Source organism: Semicossyphus pulcher, unplaced genomic scaffold (genome assembly GCF_022749685.1).
Source record: "Semicossyphus pulcher isolate SPU_LCO1_2020_fin unplaced genomic scaffold, fSemPul1.0.p SCAF_18, whole genome shotgun sequence".
NCBI classification, from domain to species: Eukaryota; Metazoa; Chordata; class Actinopteri; order Labriformes; family Labridae; genus Semicossyphus; species Semicossyphus pulcher.
Window position 1 is genome coordinate 10,637,232 of NW_027211691.1, and position 12,095 is coordinate 10,649,326.

A 12,095-nucleotide genomic window follows, 5' to 3' on the forward strand; every position below is an offset into this window, starting at 1 on the left:
GCAACCCGTCTGTTTTCAGTTATAGAATTTAGATTTATTTACACATCAGCCGGTTTGAACGTTAAAAATAAAAAAAGACACACAAAGTTTGTACATATAGTGCAGGTTAACATGTAGTGCGTACAGGACATTAAGGTCTCTACGTTGCATTTGGGTGTTTATTGTATTGTTGGGGTGGAAGAGAAGCCTGCTCGAATCTTGAGTGAGCGAGCAGACCTGAGCACAGAAGTCATTATTACATACATTTCCAATAACAGCAAATAAAACGTTAGGGTGATGTTCCAGCTATTTGAGGACCTGACAGTTCACCTGGAGGGCTTCAGTTATTGTTTATTCAATATTTCAAGTATCATCAGAGTCCTAGAGGAAGGCTTCATCTCCCAAGTTTGCCGGGTTTGATTAACAGCTGACATCATAGTCCAAAGAGCAAAAGTGTCTGCTAAACATTGATAGATTAAACATGGAAAATAGTCAAAATAATACATGGCTTTTTGTGATGAAAACCCACTAATGATTCTACTTATTATTCATGGTGAGATGTGGTGTTTGTGTGGCGTACTTAATGGTGAAGGATTTGTGTGTTTGTATGGCATTTGAGCAGAAATAAGGGTGGTTTTAAAGGCTCATTTTACATTCAATAAGCTCATAATCACAATCAAGTTTTTGGGGCTATCTAACAGGCATTTTACAGATTAAATGCAGCCAAAGTCTCTGATCTCAAGGGGGCTTACTCCCCCTGCTTTTCCCCCTGGTATTTTTTTAATTTCATATGATTTTCTTAGGGATTAGTTTTAATCCGTTTTAGTGGTTAACTGTAGCGTGGGAACCATTGATCAAAGATTGTGGTTCACTGCTCATTCAGGCTAAAATGGTGCTAACTAGTGCTGACTGTGAGTGTCCAACAATCCACCTCTGCTGAACTAGCGTGTGCAGTGTCCTTTCTTCAGTTTCTCCCTCCACACAAAGTGACACAGTGATCAATGAGTCCAGTTCCTGTCCATACACATGGCCTGTTGGAACTGAATGTCGCACACTTTGTTGTGTAACTTCACATCTAGTTGTCACAGTAGTTACAAGAAATCTTGACGTAAGCTCAACAAAACAGACGAGGACAAAAACAATAAGGTGATATATGAGCAGGCTGTAGGAAAGTCTCTATCAGCGCTGGACAATCCAAAGCAAGTCCTCCCGAATGATGCTGCAAAGCATTCTGGTCCGTCTTATGATATGTGACATTGTGTACATAAATTCTCCCTCTTTAATCTTTAGTCTTTCTTCTGTCGGCTCGGTTGCGCAGACATCAGAGACAGCGATGGCTTCTTAGCTTTGCAGCACAGAACTACATTTCCCATGATCACTTCTGCTTTGCATATTTGCAACTTCCTTGAGGAGAACTGTTTCCATATCTAGACAGTGTTTGTAGGATTATATGTGTGTGTGTGTGTGTGTGTGTGTGTGTGTGTGTGTGTGTGTGTGAGCAGTTCCCAGGCAGTGAGTGAAGTGTGTGCGTGAGTGTGTATGTGTGTGTCCTTCTATTTCTCGTCTTCATCACCTTCACTCATGCTGCTCATGGAGGCAGATGCTCCTTTGGGGGAGGCCGGGGGCGATGGCCGTGCATTGTGCCAGCGAGCGGGGGGAGAAGGGGGGGAGGGAGAGCGCAGCGGGGATAGTTCGCGGGGAGGACTGTTGCAGGGCGACTCTCGGGGAGACAGTGCGTATGATAGCATTCGTCCACTGCGCTCCTGAAACACTTGTTTCTGTATCGGACAGAGGGGAGAGACACAGTGAACATTACAGATCAAAGGTCCACGCATCAGAAAGCTACGACTTAGCAACACAAAGTTTTTCTCACAAAGTTCCAATAGACCTACAGTATATAGCACCAAAGAAATAAAGTAACGATGATATTTTTTAGCTAAGAGTTGCTTACCCAAGTTCCATCAGGTCCAAACAATTCTAGGAAGTTGCCGATAAACTCTCTCGATTTCTCTTCCCACTTCTGAATGAGGTCGTGGCTCTTCTCCTCCACGCGGTAAACAAAATGCTTACTTTTCTCCTCGACTGTTCGAACCTTCTCCTTCATTCGGTCCACCTGGTTCTGCAGCCGGTACTTCTTCTCCTGAGGGGATTGGATGTTGAGGGAAAGCAATTATGCGAGTGTTCAGGAGGAACTTGCATATCTTATCAATGTTCCAACACCTAGTTTCATATGTATTGCATACAGACATGTTTTATGCAGGACCTTATTTTGATTTAATCCACATTTTATGCCGATAAGGACTCATCTTTTTCAGTTGAAACCAGGGTAGATAAACAAATGTGCCTAGAAAGTGTGTAATAAAGCTAGACAATAGGAGTTATTGGAATGATGTTGCATTACGTTGATGTAGCTGACGTTCAGCTCCTTGGCCGTGTAGCCACGCTGGAGGTTGCGCCGGGCGTAGACGTCGTAGTCTCTGACTATTCTGGTTATTAAGTCAGATGTTGAGATTCCTTCTGTCCGTTGTGTGGGCACAAACATCCCTGGTATACACATAAAAACACAAAAATTAAAAAAATGCGGCAACATATGTTTAAAGACCAAAATACACAGGGTGAAGTTATGGTGGTGGTATCACACACTGACCTGCCTCCTTGATGTGTTTATAGACGTCCTCACTTCCTGCTGAGGAGTATGGGATATCATCATGAGCCACAAAATCGATCTGAGAAACAATCAAAGGTCACGCACTGTATGGCAGAAAACACTGTACAGGCACACAGACATGATGAAAAAATACACTCACGCACACACAAGCACAGGTGTCCAAAAATGGTCTACCTATGTCTCATACTACCACCAATCAGGCCTCATTCAGGAAAACCACACACACACCTTATGTGTCTCTAGGAACTCGGGTGTGAGAGTCCAGGGTGCGTCTCTCAAGATCTCGTCGACATAGCGGCAGTGTCTCAGCGCCTCATAACGTTCAGTCTCCGTCATGACTGTGAACCCCTTGTACTTATGGGTCAGCTCGTCACTGCACACTGTTTAGAGCACATGAGAGGGAAACCCCACAAAACACAGAAACATATATATCACTATCAATCTTCAATTTACAAATGTGTATGGGTTACTTTTGGCCAGTGGGATTTCTATGTGTATGTTGCATGTGTGTTTTCTCAGTGGGAATCTCCTACCTCCTACTATGAGGTAGGTGTTGGGGAAGAGGTTCTTGGCCTGCATGAGAGCACGAGCGTGACCAGAGTGGAACAGGTCGAAGATGCCATCTGCATAAACTCTGACGGGCCGGTCCACTGAAAACACAAGGATACAACAACACATACATCAGAACTATCTGCTGTGAAAACTAATCATTGAGACATGAATGGCTCCTTATTACATATGCCTGGACATTGTTACCATGTAAATTACTATATAACGCATTCCTTTTACATTATCAGACTTACAGTGGACAGTGTGTATTAAAATTGATGAAGCAGAGACTGAAATGTTGAAAATGTTTGGTCCTTATCAAATCCTGGAGCCCACATGGGGCAGCTGTGGCTCAGCGGTAGAGTCGGTCGTCTCTCGACCGGTCGTCTATCAAAGTGCCCTTGGGCAAGACACTTAACCCCAAATTGCTTCAAGTGGCATAGTCACTGTGTATGAATGGCGTAAATCTGATTTGAGATTGGCACTTCGGCCTTTGCCATCAGTGTGTGAATTAGGGAATGTGACATGTAGTATGAAAGCAGCTTTGAGTGGTCGCAAGACTAGAAAAGTGCTATATAAGTACAGGCCATTTACATAACCAACAAAGCAACACCAAACGTAGCATAAAGCCATTAGCTTTGAGCAACAACATCACCTCTCAAAGGTTATACCCCTATTACCACCATACAGCTATTATTTGTTGCACTGTTAGGATAAATTAAGGGAAACTGGCAAAAACAATGACCAGCAGGACAGTAGTGGTGCTGGAGAGTTATAGCACTTGATAGTTATACTATAGTTACAGATCTAATAGAGGAATTAAGCTAACAGTAGCTGTAGTAGGCCTACCACTAGCTTTAGCATAGTAGAGTCAGTAAAAATGTTAGTAGTTGAGGTTGTTGATACTATAGGAGTGGCAGTAGTAGTAACAGTAGCAATAGTACTAATATTAGCAGTGTAAACTAGTAGTTTTAGCACAGTGTGATAGAAAGGGTAACTTTAGCAGTAGTGGCTGTAGCATTAGCATCAATAGTAAAGTGTATCGGTAGTAGAAAAACATTAGTAGCAGTAGTAGAAGTAACAGTGGTGTCAGTGATGTAGGAGTAGCAATAGTACTATTAGTAGAAGTAGCTGCAGTAAAAGAAGCAGTAGTAGAAGTAGCCTTAGCATATAAGGTATCTGCTTTCGCAGTTGTGACGACAGGGCAATAACAACTTGTAGCTTCAGACATTGTAGTACAAATAATAGCAGCTGCACCAGTAGTAATGTTAGTTGTTGTACAGTATAGTGGTAGAAAAAGCAGCAGTTGTACCAGTAGCATTAGCATCAGTAGTGAATCAGTAGTAGAAGGTTTTAGGAGTAGCAACATTAGAAGCAGAGGCAATAGGTAGTAGACGTAGCTTTAGAAGTAATAGTCAAAGCAGTAACTTGGCCTTTGCAGCAGTTGTAGTATTATAACATTAGAAAAAGCAGCAGTAGTAGCATTAACATCTGTTGTAAAGTGAGTCAGTAGCCTAGTTGTAGTAGGCCGTATTGTGGTGATAGTGATACTGTAGGAGTAGCAGTAGCAATTGTAATGTGTTAGAAAAAGTAGTAGTAGTAGCAGGAGCTGCAATAGTAGCAATATAAGTGGTTAATTGAGAAAGGAAAGATTAAGGAATAAGATGAAGATAAAAATGAAAGATGGAGGAAGAAGAAAGAGAAGGAAACAAAGCAGGAGGGGCTCTTCTGTACCTGGGGTGCCTCTGCGGGCCTGAGCGATGGTGAGTTTCTCATGAGGGGCGCGACATTCACAACTCGTCTCCCGGGCAAAAATGGCAGGTTCTGTCAGAGTCTGAGAGGAGGAGAAAGAGACTGAGTTACAGATAAAATACAACACAAATGTCTTGTTATGGAGGAGACTTGTGTTAAGTTTTCACTACACTTAAAACACCTACATAAGCAAAAACACCCAATAAACAGAAACACATCCACCTTCCCTTCACTTTCACACAATATGTCTCCCTTTCCACACTCATTCCTGTTACAGTAACCTCCATTAGGTTATTGACCACAGCTGACGCCTGCTCCATATTGGGCCTGTGGATTGAGAGGCTGAGAGAGCTGCACTCAGTGTTATTGATCACTCTGTGTGGGCGCGTGAGCAGGCATTTGTATGTGTGTATTAACATTTGGCAGAAAACAAGGACAGAGCTATCGATCTGCTGTCGAAGTCCTCTCGGGAATTAGCCAAAATTTAAAGGGAAGGAAAAGATGGAAGGTCAAGATGCAGGAAAAGGACGAAAAGGTGATGATTCTTAGATAATTAGATGTAAATGAAGCAGAAAGAAAAAGAAACTAGGCAGTGGGACACATGGAAACAAAGGCAGACGGAGGATAAAAGGACAAGTAAGATACTAATCACTGCTCTCTGTGTTGGAGGCACATCAAGGTTAAAATGTTGCAGTGTGAGCCTGTCTGAAATTTTGTCTTTGTATGCCATCTGTTGACTGCAGGGAATATTCACCTAGTCTCATTCACACCGATAAAAGAGAAGCACAGTCTGCACAGAGCGGTAAGCTGTGGGTGTGTGAGAGGAGGATGATAAAATGGAAACAGATTCGGTCTCTGTGGACGAGACTGAAAAGTGACGTCAGTACATCCTAAAAGCACAGAGACAAAGCCAGAGCCTGGCCTTACAACATGCTCTATGCTTACAGGTAGGGACAGACTGATAACTATGGTTCAACATGTTTAACAAAGCAGGTTTGAGGGGAATTATGTATAACTGTTTCCCAGTAGTGTCAATCAATGAAGATAATTAAAGTTTTCTTAGTTTTGCAAAGGTTTTAGGATATTTGAGATGATTCACTCGGCCCCAAATAGAGTGGAGATGAGTGAAATTTAATTTGTGGAGCGAACAGTATTGAAAAATGATACTTTTTCCCCAAGTAGTGTTCCCATTAATCTGGATATTACAAATTCTTCACTTTCAAAGGGACTATTTCTTCAGCTGAAGGTCATTCAATTAAGTCTATAAAAGATTCTCAGATATAAATGATTGTAAGAAACTCTTAGCATAATTATAATGCAGAGATGAATTATCACCATTGTGTCATCATCTACGCCCGAGAGGCGACAACATGAGCTATGTACAGGTGACTTCCTCGGGTTCATTAAAAGGTGAGAATTAATGTTGCATTCACAAAGAGCTCCACATGTTGAGGCGCTGTGTCCTTGCAGCAGCTTGTTTAACCCTCATGCAGGTTGTTTTTGGGGCCCTGGGGACCATTTTTTTCTCACCTTAATACTTCATGACTTTACCGTATTTAATAAAACATGATGTTCAACTAATGACATGTTGCTTAAGTTTACTGCACAAAATGTCCCTAGCTGTAAACAAGGTTAAATATAAGGGATAATATCTGTGATTGCTCATAACACATTGAAATAAAGTGACATTACTATAAAGGTCAACAGACTGCACGTTTCTCTGACTGGAAATTAGTTTTTGGTAAACATAATATATATATATATATCTATTCCTGCATAGCTCATATAACTTAAAAAACATCTAATATGTCCTATGATAATGCTTTATTATCATTTTTCTCACCTTCTTGAAAAGTGCAAGCTCAGTTTGTGGCAAAAGGAAGGATTGTTGCTTTTTTAACATAAAGGTAAATATTGGTTGATTTTGTCATTTTAACTTGTTTTACACATGCGACAATTGAGTGTGTGGGACGCCGAACAATCATCAGAAAAACTAAAACAGAGGGTGTTAAAAATCCCAAGGATTTGGCACTATAAAATCTGAATGTTACTTGTGGGTTGGAGTACTACTGCAGCCAAAGTGTGTTTCATTTTTACAAAATAAAGCTTTATCCACTAGTAGCTCATTTTGTAAGATTTTGTAAGGTTATGTTGCACTTCCACATATCTGCACTAAAACACACAATGTACAGGAGCTCATGTCTCACAGTGCCTACAGTCGGCTTTACTTGATGAATTGCTGTTTCACTTTCATCTCATTATATGAATTGCTGAAAAGCCAGACATGTGGGCCGAGATTTAGAGGTCTGGAATCAAGCTAATTAGCTTGGACTAGTGGATTGTAATTACCATGCATGCAGCTGTCTGTCAAAAGTAACAGCTTATCTGAAAGCATATAAATCCATGCCAGGTAAAGAGCTCGAAGAAGAATAGAAGGAAGACATTAAATATGTAGGACCCCTTTTCTATTACGTCCTATTACATCTGGTGATTTTGAAATTCTATGCTAGCAATCAGGGCTACAGCCAAAAAAGCAGCACAGGGGTTGTGCCAAGGGAGCAACCTCATCTCCCATGATTCCCTGGTGAGAGCAGAGGGGTAGCATCCAAACAGTTAGCACAGAGCAGATGGCAAAGCTTAAACTGGCTGACCAGGGAACCACACAGGCCTATCAGGATGAGCGGTCAGTAAAGCCCTCTTTGGCACGAGCTAAGAACATCTGGCATAAGCAGGATTAAAGGCCAACAGGGACGGCGGGCACGGGGAAACATCAGCAGTGAAGCCTCAGATAACGAGAGGAGATGAAAAGGGAAAGATGGAGCGATTGGAGGAGGCAGACGTGAATGCCAGGATGAGGACAAACACCAAAAAGAAAGGAGTGAGAATCCAAACAGAGGAGGATCTCTGTCCTTGCTGCCGCAGTGTCCCTCCAGCAGGACATTCATGCTAAATTATCCACTGAGTGAAGCGTCTCCTTCATTCAAACGTGTCCACTCAGCATTCTGAGCAGCCACATGCTATAGGGGATCTGTTTCGTAACAGGGGAGGAAGCAGGACCCTTTGTCTTCCTCTCTCTCCTTGTCACACACACACACTCAACACAAGACTCTATAAAAACACAAGCACTTCAGTGCCCTACCGTCCGAGGATGGGGGCAGGTGTGTTCAAGCTCCTCCATGATTCCCAAAGACTCATGGGATGTGTCTGTGGTCCCTCTGTTATGTGACTCAGCATCAGTGAGACGATGCCTCTCTCCTCTCCTCACCGCTCTGTCTCTTTCTCCTTCCTCTGTGCCCCCGCCCACTCTCTGCTCATACTGTCTGTCTGTCCTCCCCTCTCCTCCTCCTCCTCTTCATCCTCTCTGATCCCCTGCTGCAGAGGGGAGGAGGCAGTAAGGAGGTCTTACTCTGTAACAGTTCTTAGTGCCACAAAAGGGAGGGAGATTACACCCTTAATTTGATTTTGCTAGATTTGTTGTTACATTTGACCTTTGTAAAAAACTTCTTTTGTTTTGACATGTGGCATCAATTACACAGATGTTCCGTAAAAGTGATGGATGTGCAAAAACAAGGGAAGTAGACACCTAAAGAAGAATACCTTATTGTTGATACCAGTTTTCTCCTGTATATTGTAATTATGTATAAGTGGCAAGACAATACAACTGATGAGTAGTCAATCATTAACATATTCAGGGAAAAGGGAAATGTAATTAATCAGTAGGTATAGAATTATGTTGAACATTTTTTAAAAGCTGTGAGTGAGTCTCCGCTTCAATAAACGATCTTGGTCGACAGAGCGACTGAGCTCTCGCCATGGCGACGGAAAAGAGGAGAGAGCTCCAGGAAAGGACCAATCAGAGCCAAGCAACTGCAGTGTAGGCTGTGAGGATTGGTGGAGGGGACAATAACGCCATCAGTGAGATGGTACAGAGTATCACTACACTGGTTTGAATTTGAGGTGTCACACTACAGTACAAAAACGCACAATTAGCCTAATAGCTAATTGTACTTTTAAAGACATGCTAAGCTGTTAATTAGATAACTGACCTGGAGGGGAAAATATGCAAACCTTGCAAAAATGAACGTTAAATTAGTAGTAATAAATAAAAGTGACACTACAATAACCTAAGGACATCTTTAACATCTCGTTTTGTTGAGGAAATGCTACATAGCCCAACCTATCCATCGCTTTTGCTGCCACCATTTTTTGATTAGACTGGTCTGCCTTTTGGACTAAAATGTGGCACCACCAACGTGGGCGTTAGCGATGCATTAAACTACACAAACCTCTTTGTTTTCTCGGCCAACAGGATAATTGGCAAACTTTACGTTCTCTGGTAATTTATCACGCAACGACAAGAACAACTTGAGAATTTAGTGACACTAAAACTTTAAATGTCTGAGCAAGGATGCTATCTTACCTTCAGTGGTCCTCTTCTGCAACAAAGGGGCGCAACAGCTGCGCAACAGGAGTGAGCTCTGATACGTCGCTGTTTCACCATGGCGTCCAAAACAAACTAAAGTACGACTGTGATTCGTTACACTCCCTTCTCGTCCTGATTTGTGTTTAAACTAAAGGCAGCAGTGACACTTTGCTCCAGCACAAGTGCAGCGGAGCGACGAGAGCCCGTATGTGCAGGACAGATCAGCTGCTCACCGCTGATGAGCTGCGACAACTGTGGGCCACGGTCCATTTAGCAGACCGTACAGTAGACCACATGCGTAACAAGCTATACATTCAGGACCCCTCTTCCTATTGTAGAGCGTCTGTGGAGGACCTCACTCTTGCATTCTGCAACTCGTAGCCTAATTTTAAAAGTGATAAATGTGTCACTCTCAAAACGAAAATGATAATACACAGTTATTGCCAAAAAATAAAGAAGGATCACAACAAATATTTACCCTGTTAACAGGTGGCACTGTACACAAATATAGTGCTGTAGGGATAAAGGACAAAACTCGCTTTGTGTTTACCATTGTTGGACGCACTGTAGTGTGTCTGTGGCCCCAATCTGGGACAGGAACCCATTGTGTCCCGCCTGGTCGCCATGGAAACAGACTTCAACGGGATACACATGCGTAGACTTTAACTTTGAAAAAGAGGGGGGACAAACAGTCCAATAAAGTCCTAATTCAATAATGCAGACACCATAAACTATCTCTTAGAATATCGATTCTTTGGAGGATACCTAAACATTTTAATTTGATTTGTTTTGAAGGAAGGACTAGCCTATATGGACCAGTTTTGTCGTTATGTGTTCGTTTATTTGTATTTTTTAATTGAGATGTCTTTGCCTTCTTTTTAAAAAAATTGCATTTACTTTTAGAATACATAAGTGATCATTTCTGACGGTGCTTTTTATGTCTGAAGTAGATGGAAAATATTGTCTTTGTCTAAACATGTAATGCTTTTGTGAAAGTTGTAGGTGGGCTCTTATTTGTTATCGTATCATGAATTTTCAGAATCAGAATCGGGGTTTATTGCCAAGTAGGTTTACACACTACAAGAAATTTGTTTTGGTGTTTTGGTGCAGAACAATTATTATAGAACTAGGATAAAAATAAAAATAAGTAAAAGATAGAAATAAGTAAAATACTTAAATAAAACAAAATGTAAAAAAAACAAAAAACAAAACAAAAATATGTACAACGGGTGTAATTAAAAACTGTAAAGGTGTGCAGGATATTGGCAAGTGCAAAAAGCTTACAGTATCAAATAAAAAAGTAAGATCCGAATCTTCGGAATAACTTTCAGTGAGATATAACAATTAAAAACAATAAAAATGTCTCACGTACTGTATTATTGTGGACGAGATCCAGTCTAGTAAACAAGACATTTCATTGAACAACACTGCCGCCGTGCGGACAAGAGTGGAAACAAACGCGGATGTTTTAATTGGCTAACAGTGCTATGCCGTCACTTCCTGCATATGACTTTCCCCGGGAAGACTATTTGGCGCGGAGTGACCTGTTGTTGTATTGACCTACCGCCGCTGCCGCTTTGAGGAGCTGTCACTGAGGAAAGGTTAACGACAAAAGGTGAAGGTAATGGCTCCGGTATCAAACCCAGAGAAGGACATGGACGGCCCGGACGGTGGTGAGTTTGTGTTTCGCGTTGTTTGCTAGCTGACTTTAGCGGACTTGCACAGGGAAAGCAAAGAAGTTAGCTAACACTGTAGCTAGCTTACACTGGAACGAAAACAAGGGACAGGCTAAGGGCTTTTTTACCGTTTCTGTAAAATAAGTTGGTTAACTAGGTAAGCTATCAATTTGACATACGATTGTATTTTGAGCTTGGTATGAACTAAAAACTACATATAACTACAGTGGTTTGCTATTGGCGTCTGTTATTATCCTGTTTGACGTTGTCTCCTTTGCGACTAACTAGTTATGACCTTTCAAGTGATTCCCTGCAATTGTGACACTATTGGAGCTTGATCTATGCCTCTCAAATGTTCATGTCTATACCTGCTGCTGCGTGTCCATCATGTAAGTGTGTCCCTCTCTATAGACGATGGAGGTGATGCTTGTGGTCTGGCAAAGTCTCGCTCCAGACGGGAGAAGAGGGAGAAGGTGGGGAGGAAGTCTGCACTGGAGCAGCTCAAGAAAGCAAAGATGGGGGAGAAGATCAAATATGAGGTGAGGACCCTGACAGTTGTGGCTTAAAAGTATGTACCAGACAATCTGTGTTTGATGATTTGACTCAATTTGAAAGCTTAATAAACGGAAGAGTACATCTCAGAGCCTTACTTATTAGGATCCAGCAGCACAGTTTGTAATTTGACTTTGGATCTACCAAGTAGCCTCCTATATATTCCACTGTGCCTGGACGTATTTGGTTTTTCTCAATCATCGCTCATGTTTTCCAGGTGGAGGAGTTTACAAGTGTGTATGAGGAGGTGGACGAGCAGCAGTACTCCAAGATGGTACGAGAAAGACAAGAGGACGACTGGATTATTGATGATGGTGAGTATCAGTCTCCTGTATCTACTATGGTAATATGTTTGATTGTAGGGTCTTATAGGAATACCTCTTCTTCCCTCTCTCAGATGGAACGGGATATGTGGAGGATGGAAGAGAAATCTTTGACGACGATTTGGATGATGATGTAGTTGAAAACAAAAAAGGTAAACATTCGTTCAGTGTTA

General features: G+C 41.8%; 2 protein-coding genes across 3 annotated transcripts in view; one reads left to right on the forward strand and one right to left on the reverse strand.

The window, feature by feature from the left end:
• Positions 1-10: 10 nt before the first annotated feature.
• Positions 11-9,449, reverse strand: pcyt1ba (phosphate cytidylyltransferase 1B, choline a). Of its 2 annotated transcripts, none has more exons than XM_069666932.1 (8): positions 9,369-9,449; positions 4,931-5,030; positions 3,181-3,297; positions 2,876-3,027; positions 2,627-2,705; positions 2,381-2,523; positions 1,931-2,119; positions 11-1,757 (listed from the first exon to the last, which is right to left on the reverse strand). In XM_069666932.1, the coding sequence occupies exons 1-8, from the start codon at positions 9,447-9,449 to the stop codon at positions 1,533-1,535; spliced, it is 1,086 nt and encodes a 361-aa protein (XP_069523033.1). In that variant the 3' UTR covers positions 11-1,532. The 2 variants fall into 2 exon arrangements, with proteins under 2 accessions (XP_069523033.1, XP_069523032.1); XM_069666931.1 differs by lacking the exon at positions 9,369-9,449 and adding an exon at positions 8,088-8,204.
• Positions 9,450-10,948: 1,499 nt separating this feature from the next.
• pola1 (polymerase (DNA directed), alpha 1) overlaps positions 10,949-12,095 on the forward strand; it is a 59,670-nt gene continuing 58,523 nt past the window's right edge. The window contains exons 1-4 of the mRNA XM_069667280.1: positions 10,949-11,044; positions 11,459-11,586; positions 11,817-11,913; positions 11,997-12,074. Coding sequence (XP_069523381.1) covers positions 10,996-11,044; positions 11,459-11,586; positions 11,817-11,913; positions 11,997-12,074 — 352 coding nt within the window. The 5' untranslated portion in view covers positions 10,949-10,995. The remainder of the gene's footprint in view (positions 11,045-11,458; positions 11,587-11,816; positions 11,914-11,996; positions 12,075-12,095) is intronic.

Bases quoted from the DNA above. Each gene is read 5' to 3' on its own strand.
- pcyt1ba (XM_069666932.1), bottom strand. From the start codon at position 9,449: ATGGTGAAACAGCGACGTATCAGAGCTCACTCCTGTTGCGCAGCTGTT. The intron at 5,031-9,368 runs GTAAGATAGCAT...TCCTCCTCTCAG, and splicing joins GCAGAAGAGGACCACTGAAG to ACTCTGACAGAACCTGCCAT. The intron at 2,120-2,380 runs GTAATGCAACAT...CAATCCCCTCAG, and splicing joins TGAACGTCAGCTACATCAAC to GAGAAGAAGTACCGGCTGCA.